Source organism: Zingiber officinale, chromosome 2A, assembly GCF_018446385.1.
Source record: "Zingiber officinale cultivar Zhangliang chromosome 2A, Zo_v1.1, whole genome shotgun sequence".
Taxonomy (NCBI): domain Eukaryota; kingdom Viridiplantae; phylum Streptophyta; class Magnoliopsida; order Zingiberales; family Zingiberaceae; genus Zingiber; species Zingiber officinale.
Window position 1 is genome coordinate 24,294,158 of NC_055988.1, and position 13,515 is coordinate 24,307,672.

General features: G+C 36.5%; 1 protein-coding gene across 1 annotated transcript in view; it reads right to left on the reverse strand.

Annotated features, from left to right (window-relative positions):
- Positions 1–13,515, reverse strand: part of LOC122040947 (serine/threonine-protein phosphatase BSL1 homolog) — a 39,581-nt gene that overhangs the window by 7,138 nt on the left and 18,928 nt on the right. Inside the window, exons 7-10 of the mRNA XM_042600436.1 lie at positions 13,156–13,225; positions 10,337–10,438; positions 3,707–3,788; positions 3,457–3,627 (exon numbers count right to left, since the gene is read on the reverse strand). Coding sequence (XP_042456370.1) covers positions 3,457–3,627; positions 3,707–3,788; positions 10,337–10,438; positions 13,156–13,225 — 425 coding nt within the window. The remainder of the gene's footprint in view (positions 1–3,456; positions 3,628–3,706; positions 3,789–10,336; positions 10,439–13,155; positions 13,226–13,515) is intronic.

The following is a 13,515-nucleotide window of genomic DNA, read 5'->3' on the forward strand; positions in this document are numbered from 1 at the left end:
TCCTCTAGTTGAAGACCAAATACGAGAATACAGAAAGAATCAACGGAGGCTTCATAATACTCAAAGAGCTGCACAACGCATCGACAGAAGAATAACGGGAAGAACCCCTCTGGTATATACACTTGAGTAACAATTGGATCCACAAGTCCAACTTCAAACATCCATGAATGAATGGACCTCAATAGTTCCGGCGGAAGTACTTTATCATTCCAAAAGAGACGATGAGCATCATCGAGTCTATGTTCATAGATAAGAAGAACCGTTACTGGTGATCAATTCTAACCAGGTAGACCAAAATTTTATACAAGAAGAAAGTTTTCATCGACTTCAAAGAAGCCGGATGCAGTATATTCATATTGGAATTCTCCAAGTAAGAATACAAACGCTCCACCGACAAGAAGAAGGTGTTCTGGCACTGGTTATTTTCAGAGCGAACCGGTGGATGGGTGATCAAGCTATACTGACTACCATGGAAGTTGGCTTAACACAAGGAAGTCAAATGGTTTATGTTAACACAAGGAAGTCAAATGGTTTATGTTAACACAAGGAAGTCAAATGGTTTATGTTAACACAAGGAAGTCAAATGGTTTATGTCAAATGGCTATATCTGTTTCAAGAATAATAAAGCAATCTTCAGGAGGTACCTCTAGGTTAGGGAGGTTTCTGACTGTTTCTTTTATTTTTTTAACCAAGGCCCAATCTTGGAAATTCATCCGTTTATCACCTGTCAGACTGGTCTTCGCATATAAGGGGCTTAGTAATTTGCCAAGATTAGGAATATAATTTCGAGCATAATTTAAAATTCCTAATCATGATCTCATGCCTTTCTTCGTCATTAAGTCTTCATCCTGAAATTCTGTAATCTTGGTGATAATATGCGGTTGTAATTTTATCATCAGGTATAACATAAACCATTTGACTTCCTCGTGTTAAGTCAACTTCCATGGTAGCCAATATAGCTTGATCACCCATCCACTGGTTTGGATCTGAAAATAACCAGTGCCAGAACACCTTCTTCTTGTCGGTGGAGCGTTTGTATTCTTACTTGGAGAATTCCAATATGAATATACTGCATCCGGCTTCTTTGAAGTCGATGAAAACTTTCTTCTTGTATAAAGTTTCGGTCTACCTGGTTAGAATTGATCACCAGTAACGGTTCTTCTGATCTATGAACATAGATCCGATGATGCTCATCGTCTCTTCTGGAATGATAAAGTACTTCCGCCGGAACTATTGAGGCCCGTTCATTCATGGATGCTTGAAGTTGGACTTGTGGATCCAACTGTTGCTCAAGTGTATATACCAGAGGGGCTCTTCCCGTTATTCTTCTGCCGATGCGTTGTGCAGCTCTTCGAGTATTATGAAGCCTCCGTTGATTCTGTCTGTATTCTCGTATTTGGTCTTCAACTAGAGGAGTTGGGGCAGAAATTGTGGTTTGACTTACTAATTGTTGTTCCGCCATTACGTGAGCTTCGCCTGCTCTTGTTTTAGTAACTGATATGGGTCTTGGAAGACTCTTAGTTTTCCCACTACCTCTTTAGGTTTTTCAGTTTTGCCAAGGGTTAGGTTTTGTAATTTTGAGATTAAGTCCTCAGGTATTGTTGTGGAAGTTTTATGTTTAGATTTTTCGAGGATATTGTTTAGGCTTGTTTGAATGTCTCCTAGACTTTCAACAATTTGGGCAAGAAGCTGAATTTGGGTATTGTTTTGTTTAATGATAGCTGATAATGCAGAGGTGACTCTTTGATAATCACTTGGTTTGGCAAAGCCTACTGCTAGTGTTTCTATGGGATCGGTTGCTTGGATGGCTTCACGTTAGGGTAGAGTATTTTTGGTGATAACATAATTGCTCATAAGATTAAAGGTTTAGAGGATAGTACTGATCCTGAAACTGATTATCGTTAAAAAGGGTAGTTCCTCACCAAGCTAGACTCACACAAGTGTTTGCTTGGACTTATAAGGTCATTTTCCTGTGATGCCAAGGTAAGACTTGTTCTTTTGTTAGCTTAGTTTGCGTAATACCAACATTTTAACAATAATAGTTCATGAAAAGAACTAACCTGGAACCTATTAAAATCATTCAAATGATCAAATCTCACCTAAGTTAACAGCTATCCTCGCCCAGAAGTACCAAGTCTCTTAACTCTCACAGCTCACTACTAGAGCTTAACTTCGTAGCTTAATTTTATCACCAAATCTCTCATTTGGTTACTCATCCATCGAATGCACTGAGCTAATGTTTAAAATTTGGAGTCGTACCAGAGTTTCGATACATGACCGGAACTATATGACTTCAGTATCACACATGAAATTATGACATTTGGCATCACCTATGAAGTTTTGGCATCTAGCATCTCACATATCAATAGGGCTCCGAGTTTATTGGCAAAGGCTAAGGAATAAGGATCAAGCTGAAGGCTCCATATAGGCAGTCGAAGTCATGGCGAACAATCTTAGTGGGAGCTCTAACAGAAAGACTAATCACCGACACTTGGTGGTTGGCTGCAGGGGGATCATTGCAAGAATTATGCAAGCGCTAGTGGAAGAGGTAAAGATTGAGCATAAGATTCTTAGAGGCCGTCAAGGTCATGGTGGATGATCTCATTCTCAAAGAGAGATCCAATGTGAGGGAACCAGAAATGCTCAGTTTGGGTGATTGAGAGAAGTTTGTAGAATAGTTGATCTCTTGGTCACAAAGTGTTGTTGTTGTGTTAACGAGGACTAACTATGCAAGTTCAGGGATGAGAAGGTTGGCAGTGGCTTGTGTGAGAAAGGTTCAGGATTGAACTCAAGATTGGGATTGAGAGATTAAGATGGATAGATAGACAAAGCTCCAATATCATATAATGGGTCGAGTTGATCCTCTAAGTAGTCTCCTTTACCTATAGATATTCTTTGTCAATATAAGAAATTATACATAGGTCTCCAGTATTATGTGGTTTTCCCATTTAAGTCTCTAGGTTCATATAAAGGTCACAGTACAAGAAAAGATCATTTTAGTTTAGATCAAACTGAGAAACCTCCCATGTGAATTCCTACAAGAGACATTAGGCTATGACAGTTAAATTAGAAAGGTAGAATGACAGTCTACTAGCAACATAGTACCTCTAACCTTTTGCTCAGTTTTTTTTAATAGCACAAATTGAACTACTAAAAATAATCAAAAAAGAGCAATGTTCTTCACGAGCAAAATCTAATATTAAATCAAGGTTAGGAACAAATGACAGTAACGAAAAATGATAACAGAAATCATAGTCATCACAAAGGGAAGAAAGAGGAAAATTTTACATAAAAGAAAAGAAATGTGACCCTAGCCTATATGCTCCAATTAAATAAGACAGACTATTCAACCTACCATATTCACTTATAAACTGAGTCATCCATCATTCAGAACAAATGACTCATTGCACAGTCAATAAATAATTAAAGCCACAAAGGCCATAGATTCCAGTTTACCTCCCTTTAGACCACCAAAAACATATACTTGAGTCCCAACAGAGGCCAATGCATGCCGACACCTGCGTAGAAGTTCTAAGGAACCATCATTATCAGTTGGTGACTTATACGTCCGAGTAGATGTGACAACTCCATTTCTGTCCAACCACACCCCAGCGGCAGTGTCCAGAACTGCAAGCAAGAGGCCCAGTTCAAGAGTCTAGGAAAAAAAACAATTTCCCAGTTATGGTATAAGGTAATCAATTCTTACCAGCAATGGAAGCTTCACCTTCAACATTTCGTCCTCCCTTGAGAGCCCCACCAGTAACATGCAATCGAGCCCCTACAAAAACCTAGAACTTGCATAGTCACTCCAACTGAGAAAGAGTGTACAAAGTACTTGAAGATGGTAAAAGCATGATGGTACCTAAGTCCTATCAAATGAAAAACTAGAGAAAATGAATGAGAAATGAAATGATTACTTCAAAGGAACTGACCTCATTGCTAGGCTATTTCATTTCATAAATGATACATGAGGATTCATAAGGGTGTTCATTTATGGCATTCAAGAGGCCTTGTCTACACAAAAAATACTAATCACAGAGAAAATAAAGGAACAAATTCTAGAGCAAATAAAGGATGAATTTAAGTTGCATAACCTAATCTAAACGGGAAAAAAGGACAGTAATTAAAACTTCATTGATCTTTTTTGTTCTTTTTTTTTATTTTTTTATGTTATGGCTTGCATAAGATTCCATCTTGTTAATGACTCTGAAATGCGACTTGTGTGGACAAAGATGGGCATGTCGAGACTTTCTTTGACAAGGGACTGTCTTGCACTAAGGCTCCACTAAGTGGAGATAAGCATGTTGAAACTTTCTTTGACAACAGAATGTCATGCAGTGAATCTTCATTGATTGGAGGCAAGCAACTCAAACATCCTTTGTTGAGTTTCATGCACTGAGTATTCATATAGTCAAGGTGAGCATGCCAAAACTTCCTTAGGAATAAGAAAGCATCATGAATCAAGTCTTCATCTAAGGGGGGTGAGCAAATCGAGACTTCTTTTGGATTGCATCTTGTATCGAGCCTTGATCAAACGAAGGCAAACATGCTGAGACTTCTATAGGACTGAATGAAGATAGGAAAGCATCTTTCGTGGAATCTTCATACGATGGTGTAAGCACACCAAGACTTCTTTGTGGTCAAGGGAATAATATGTGAGCATCTTAAACTGAGTGTCCGTTGAGTGGTGAGCATGCCATTATGCCAATTTCTTTTGAATTGAATGTGGATAAAAATAAGTCTTGCGCCAAAGTCTTCATCGAGCAGAGATGGGAACGGCAAAAAATTAATTTGAATCAACTGATGGCAACACAACATATAGTGACTCATCATCAAGTCATTGCAGAGACATGAAAACTTTAATAAAAGAGTTTGGACAGAATATTTTGCGTCATGTTCATTGAGTGAAAGAAGGTGCACCAAGATGTATTCAAATAAAGTGAGAATAGGTCAATGTCATGCGTTGAATGTTAGATATTTTTTTGTCCTATTTAAATTTTTGCATCATAAATAACCTTTTTTCAAATTTAGACAATTGCTTAAGGAACCAATATTTTAGGTTTTGAGGTTTGAGTCAAAAGCAGATTAGGTTTGGATGAAACCCATCAAGAAGACATGGTAATCGGCATTCTATGGGTCTATACCAAGCTTGATTTGGACTCATTTTGACAAGCATAGAATTAAACCAAATTTATATCACTTTTTGGTTTAGTGGAAGTTTTGGGAGGTTAGAGATTATTTGTATTCCCTCTCTTTCTCTCTCCATGTATCATCCCTTCTGATCCTTCTCTTCTCCTCCTCTTGTAACATTGTTGCCCTCTGTGTGCACACCAATCACCCTCAACCACTATCATCGACTAGTCGTTACTCCCAATTCCCTCTTCGCCTCCTTCAGCAACTTTCCCACTATTTTTTCTTTGTTGCTGCAGACTGTCGATGTCACCTGTGCACCACAGCATTGACACCAACACTTGCACGGCCCAACACCATCACTGTTTGCATACCCTAGCACCAACATCGATACTTGTAAGCCTTGCATATCAAGTCACACTATCGAGGACCCTTTTCCCACAAGTGTTCTAACCTGGCTACATATGTCGCCAATGTGCTCGAGCACTAGCATTTGACCCTTGCGTGAAGCATCGTTGCCCTAACGTGAGCTGTCACTTCCCAAAAGGAAACATCAACAGTCAATTTGGAGGTACTAAGGATTCAAATAGTAATTTCCTTATTGGTATTCGGAAATGATTGCCTAATTTGGACTAATAATTAGGCGTTATTCAGGTTTGATTGATCAAAATGTTTCACATCATTGAAGCATCTACTCTGTTTCATCAATTAAAGGGAATTGCTAGGTAAGAAGTTGTTTAAAATGGTCCTTCAAATAGGATAGTTGTCCTTAAAATTGAGGTATAATGAGGATTAATGGATCAAGACTAAATCCATTAGCCTCCGAATAGATGTTTGGATTTAATATTTATATCACATATTAGCTATGTTTGGATTGTTTTAGGGTAATTAGACTAGGGCTGGATCCATTAAGCTTGAATTTTGATTATTGTGTTATTATTGTGTTTAGTTTATTTTGAGCTTTCCTAAGTTGTTCATCCATGTGTGTTTGTAGATACACATGCAGGGGAAGCACACAGCACACTGACATTGTAAAGATTTGAATCTTCCTCAATACATATTTGAGATGGGTAAATTTATCTGAGATTAACTTATAACATTGTGCGTGAATTAAGTATGCAAATGAATATTTATTGTGCTACAACTATTTGAAAAGGAGAATAAAATAACACTAAACTAGTAATGGGTTGGTTCTCAAAGAACTAGATTATTGATACTTCAATAAATGATATTCTTATATTGTTATTCACATATGGGTTATCATGGGGCAATTTAGAGGGGTTATTTCAAGAACAACAAACTTAAATAAAATGTGAACCAAAGTAGAATAATTGTTAGGTAAACAACAACTATTATAAATTGTGAAAATGAACACTAAAAAGTGAATCCGAGGTTGAACCTAGTTGTACCAGTGTATCTAACCACCCACATTCACGTGGTAGCATGAGTCGCTCACAGCTAATATCTATCTATGCAAGTCTTATATTGTTGTTTATAACTAGTGAGGGATTTAGCCCACATATCATATCATTATAATAACCTAACTCCAATGATTCCCATTTTAGCGGATATGCCAGTGATGAACAAAAGATGATAGTTAAAAATAATAAATGATGAAAATTAAATGGATTTACTTGTGGAGAATAAATAATGATAACTGAAATGACTTGTGATAATAAACAGAAATTATAAATAAAATGATTAGTAATAATAAATGGTGAAAATTAAATGGCGTAAAAATAAGAGCTGACTTTATATTAAAATCCAATTTCATTATTACTTAGCAATTTGTGTTTATTCCCTGCTTTCTTAGCCTCTACGGGCTCTAGTTTTATAGGTATGGATTGATGTTAAAGCCATGATTGATTTCAATCATTATAAGATCCTTGAGAAGTTCAAAATTAGGTATAATTTTACTAGTTTTACTTTTCGTTCAATTCATTTGTGTTTTTGTTATTGTACAATAAAAGGAATGAACATGGTTTAAAATTTCATTCTATGTCGGGCAAAACAAGCGAAATTTACCGTTCCGCCCGCCTACCAACACCGGCATCGCGAGCCGCTGCATGGTCGCAGAGCCGTTGCGATCCTGCGGCAAGCTCCGTGGGGTCATGGAGGTCGCAACGGGGATGCCCACAAGCACACAAGGACTCCACGGGTCACTGCGGTAACACTGAGTGAGTGCACGGGTTCATGACGGGGACACCCACGGTAGCAGCGGAGACTCCTGCTAGTCACAGCGGGGGGCATTGGGTGCATTGGGTGCGCGAGTAGTGGCAGGGGTGCCACGTGGATGCTCGGGTCGCGTGCAGGCGTGCATTGGGTGTGATGCAAAACTTAGATTAATAATTAAACTTAGGTTAATAATTTCAATCAACTGTTAGTATAATCTAAACAAAATTAATCAAACACTAATAAAAGTATCTCATTAATTTAATATATATATATATATATTATTTATTTTAAGTCTGAAAATATATAATAAAATTTTTATTTATTTACCATATAAAGGCACCGTGATCTTGTATTTTTCCTTTTTTAATACAAAAAATTATTTTATTTTTTGTATTTTTAAATTTTTTTAATATTTAGATTAAATTTTTCATTTTTATTTAATATATTTTATATTTAAAAATACCAAAACTATATCAACATGACACGATACGGTAGTGAAACCATATCGCCTAGTCATACAGCGAATCTCCGACACGGATTGATATTTTAAATCATAGGAATAAATATATTTGTTGGATACCTCTAATTTAACCTGAGTTATCTACTGTTATAACTCTCAATTACCTTTGGTAAGTTGTCAAGAAGTAGGGTATGTATTGGTAAGTGGAATTACGCCCCTAGATTGTGACAGTAAATTTGTTCCTTGAGCAAAGATGAGCAATATTGATCTACAGGTGATGTTGAAGGTCGTCAACTGGGATAAGATCTCTTATCTAGACGACCACTAGCCTATTCTAGCAGTCAACAAACCTGTGAGCATTGAAGAAGGTGTTGCACTGGCAATGCACGCATTAGAGTGGACTGTATTAGCATTGAGGAAGGTGTTGCACTCAACAATGCACTCATTAGAATGGAATGTCTTGGACAAGGATGATCACTTGGTGTATAGAAAAGAGTGCCATAGTGATTGCACCAGATGACTAAAATGTTATATAGACAATAAAGGCTCAAAGGGATGCTTCAATTCACTTTGTGAACTGGTGTCACAACGGCTATAGAGGATTTCTTGTATGTTCATATAGAAATTATTCTTTATTGTAAATCTCGTCCTCTAATTTTGTCAATGCTTCAAACATAATTGAGTTCTGGTGGACCACCTCCAGTGATTGAGTGCTCACTACCTTGTTTGTTCTCCCTCATAACCTGGTCTTCTTATCACTAGATGGAATAGCACAACCATTACGATGTAAGATTTACATCTCAATGTCCCATCGAATATGAGCAACAAGCCCTTCGATAAAACTACTTTTGTCAAGTCATGAGTTTGGTTAAACAGTTGCAAAAAGCAACTATAGTATTACTATCGTGATTTGATGAATGCTGGCCAACTCGCCATCCACATTATCAAATGTAATGGGTTGATAAAAGGATGAGAACTCCATCTACAAACACCTCTCATGATAAAAGCTCATGGAATCACTTGAGTTAATTATACTATTGGATGGCGTCTCCTTCAAGGTTCACAGAGGTAGGTTCGACTTTAGAACTATCTGGTGTGTGATGAATTTTTTTTCTATGATTTTTTTTATTCTTGAGGATGGTGAGCCCTCATTACTCCAGAGTGAGGCCACCTCTAGGTTTGGTGTATCTTGTAGTTATGTACTTAAGGTTGTCTAGTTGATTCTTTATTACTTTTAATGCCTAAGTGATGCTTTCTGAAGAGTTTTGAAATTGCTCAAATTAAGTTTCTTGAACTAGGTTCAAGATTTTGTATCCCACTTTGCATCTGGTTGGATACCTACAGTAATGTGCTAAGATTCCTTCTCATTTTTTTTCTTTGCAGTGAATCATGCACATGTTTTGCACAATATTTATTTTGTATTGTCGTAACAAAAATAAATCAATAAGAAAACTTTAAAAATGACAGGTGCAAAAGATAGAATCATTTATTGGATTATGGTGGGACAATAACTTCACAAGCTAGCAATGGACTTAATGTAGCAGTAGTGGAAGTGGAAATGACAACAATGTTGGAAACAAGGTATTAAAAGGTGGTTACAGGTGCTAGTTGGTCAGTCCAGTACCTCGTGCATAAGCAGGACCCAAGAATTCAATATTAAAAGAAGAGAATTATATTAAAAGTTACGAATACTTATATATAACAAATTGTGTCCTTAATAATCAAAAGGAATTTACAATCATAAACAACCGGCTCATAGTTGATAATTTAGCACTAAACCAACAAACAAATCACAACAAAATATTTCATTTCACATTCAACCAAGAAAATAAAAAATCCCAATGTAGCATAAAATTCAATAAATCAAACACAGATTCAAATTGAAAAAAAAAAATCATACAACAACAACCACCACCAAGCCTTATCCTACTAGGGTGAAAATATCATAACTAATTTATAATTACTGTCATACTATAATTCCAAAATATAAATAACTAATATCAAATGAATCGATTACATATTAAAAACTACCTATTTTTTCTCTTGAGACTTGTCAAAACTAAATATATGAATTACCGGGCCGCCTAAGTAGTCTGCCTAAGCCACTTTCAAAAAGAATCACCTAATAAGGGACACCTTGCAAATAGGTGAACCAGCCCCTTGATGAAATTGGCTACGTGGTGGCCTGCCTTTTATTTTTATTTATTTGTATTTTTTTTAGTTGACACCAGATATTTAGCTTACGCCGACTAATCCTGGGGTTGCCTACCTTTTAGAACTATGGTTGGAAGGGAAACAAAGGTAAATCAAAGTAATCAAAAAGATCCATAATACCAAGTAGATAGAAACCCAAATCCAATCAAGATGGAGAGCTAGAAAAAGGTTAAGGGTAAATAGTTGATCACTTGAAAGGGATCAACCTCCAAATTGCCAGTAGTAGGATATTTTATTTCATAAATTTGGAGATTTCCAAAGGCTTTTATTTCTAGGCATGAAGGAGGTTCTTTGTCTATGATAAAATAATTAATTCAAGAAAAATAAAGGGAATAGCTATTGACTTGAATCACTTACTGCTGCATGCTGATATCTTGGAGATGGTGACACACCAGGAGCAAGGGTCCACTCCCATTTACCATTTGTATGCATAAGCAGTCCATAAGCATCAGATAGAGGCTGCAAAAGAATTTAGCAGGTTTCTTAAGCATCATTCTCTGTAAAGTAATCCTTTGACTGTCTTGTTGCTTGTAGGTACTTAGCAACAGAAACCAAGTTTGAAAAGCAGACAAAAGAACATATATCACTTAAAGAACAAACCAATGTGAAATCAAAGCAATAAATACATGTTTAGCTCAAGTTACAAAATCTCAATTCATGCTGAAGTGTCCGACTTTACTGGAATACGATATTGTTTTGGGTGCCATATCGATGTTTCAATGTATGGTGCTAATGAAAAATTGGATGGGGAGAAGGAAAGAGATGAAAAAAAATAAGAAAAAAATACATCTATATTCCTAACTCTCATATAGATTTCACACAATTTAGACATTATATTGCATGAACAAAAGCTAAAATAATAACAACATCCATTAACTTAACGCATTTTCTAGCGTGCCAAAGGGTGTTGAATGTAGTATGATAGTATACTCATTGGCATTATTGATACAATAATAAGCGAGTAGTTTCGAGTTTTGATAATTTCTCAGAACAAGGCTTCGACTGTACCGCCCAGTACAATACATTACAGTATGAATAGTAAGCTAATGCAGTACACCAGCTCATGCCAATTTGTTACACAACTTTGAAAATGGGAATCTTTCAAAGGCTTTAGTGAAATTGTTTGCAAATTGATGCTTGGTGAAGATATGAGGAATCACAATCTTTATAAAAGAATTTCAAATTAACAATCCTCCTCAATCTGCTTGGTCATGAAACAGTACTAGCAACATAAATAACAAGTTTACTATCAGAATGAACAAAAATAAGCTCCAAACAAAAATTGCCAGAGTTTTCAATAAAGGTCTTTACTCTTTAACTATTATCTCTGGAGCACATTAGATCATAGTAACACTCAAAAGAATGACACAAGTCCACCAAAAAGGATGACTTGGCGTATGAAGTTGCCATCAATAACGGTATTATGAGGGGAAAAAACCATGGGAAATCATCCCTTTATTGCAAGCAAATAGGTTGCTCTGTTTTTTTTTTTTTTTTGGGATAAGTAAAAGTGGTGATATATCAATATCCAAAGTGTACAAAAAGAGGTTTTAGGATCAATTCATGTCTAATGAAGTATCATATCTGAATAGATACCTAAACACATGTATACATGTATTTGCACGCTCCTTAATATTCTCTCCACATCTAACTATTTCTCTCCAAAAAAATTATGATTTTGGGCCCTCCATACATACGTATCAATGATGACAAGGCATAATACTGAGCCTTTGTCACAACCCTACTCCCACGATAATGTTGTCCAAAGACACGAATCGTCCTTCGATAGGTGGACATCTCTAGGTGCATATGAAATCAGCCTCGAATCCTCCTCCATATGTCTACAATATGCAGACATGCCCCTGTGTCTCCGGCACATGCCCGCAAAAGGTGTATTGTCGATCCTTCAAATAATCATGTCAATCTGTGTTGGGAAGCCTCCATTGTGCCAACACCTAGAAGGTAGTCGCATGACTTGGCTGAACATAAGACTTTCACACTATTTGGACCCATGGCACCCTGGGACTAGGGCATCTAAATAAGTCATAAGCCCGAGCTACTCCTCCCTCCTATAAAAATCACACTGTCAATCTTTGTCTAGTAGCCTCAGGTGACCTGACGCCTCCAGGATGAGATCATGTATGTATAGCAAGCGCTTGATCAGCGGGGAATCTGAATGAGATGTCTGCCATGTTCTTGGTGATCAAACCCTTGACACCCATGTCACAAATAAACAATCTTATAAAAGAACAAGAGCTCACTATTGTCATACTGCAGTTCAAGATTTTATTATAAGAGATGCATCTTCACTTTCCTGCCAACTTTGTTTGGGGTTTATATTGGAACCAAGGACAGTAATTTTGTACTGCACCTGTGAATATGGAAAAAGAATTTCTGTCCACTGAGTTCCTGAGCTAATATACATAACTGACTCCATTGAGCCAATGTCCATCAATAATTCTAGGACTGACATCCCTTCTAATTGCATCTTCATTTCTTGGTATTTTTCATCAAATTTATGAAAAGATCCTTTGATCTTTCAAAATTAATAAACGTTAGCATGACTTTAACACTGCTCTAAGAAGCTACAAAATAAAACTTCCTTTAGTCAGTGATAATTCAGTAGCATAAAAATTGTTAACTATGCTGTTACAGCCTTAATGAATGTGCCAAGTAATTTAAAGTGGGAAGTTAGTTGAAGTGCTTTTATGTGCACAAAATTATCATGTGAAGTTATAAGCAAAAAAAAAGGGCGTTCCATGGAATTGATCAAGTTGTGGGTACTCAAGGACAACTAAATGAAATTGAACAGTAGCTCAGTATATTTACTGTGAATGGGAATGAGGGATCATTAATGATTAATTTAACAATGCATTTCTCTTCTAGAGATCTTGTCATCTCTCTCAAGTTAATTTCCCAGACTAGTGGTTCAATACTTCAAGCATTATGAGCTCACAAACTATTAGATAGCCCAGAATATCTGATGCTCCAAAAACACGCCAATAGTAAATCAACCAAGATGATGAGCTTCACGACATCTTTAAGAGAAAGCATCTGATCAACTCAAATATTAACCAGGCAATCTCAGTAAGTTAACCTAATCAAATTATTCAAAAAAGTGCAGAACATTAGAACTGTAGATTCAAAGAAAAATGACATATAAGAACAGTTCACACCATTCCAGAAGAATCTCTCCCCCCACATAGCAAAAGCATGCCATCAGAGCGTGCACTTGCAGTGGCATACCTGTGAATGGATGGGAAAAAAATGTCAAAACATAGAAGCCAAATTGAATGTGTCAATTTAAGATAACATACAATGTGGCATACACTCATGCCAACTGATTTTATAGAATAGAGGTTCTAAATCAATTCGGATCACACCTCAGATAAATGGTAACTTGATGTGGGCGTGAGTCTCTAGAGTAATGTAAAACTGAATGCATAAAAGTTTGACATATAATAACAAAACACCATTACAAAGGTCAAATTGGTCTCTTATACATAGAATTATTAGTTTCTAGATGTTATCAATAT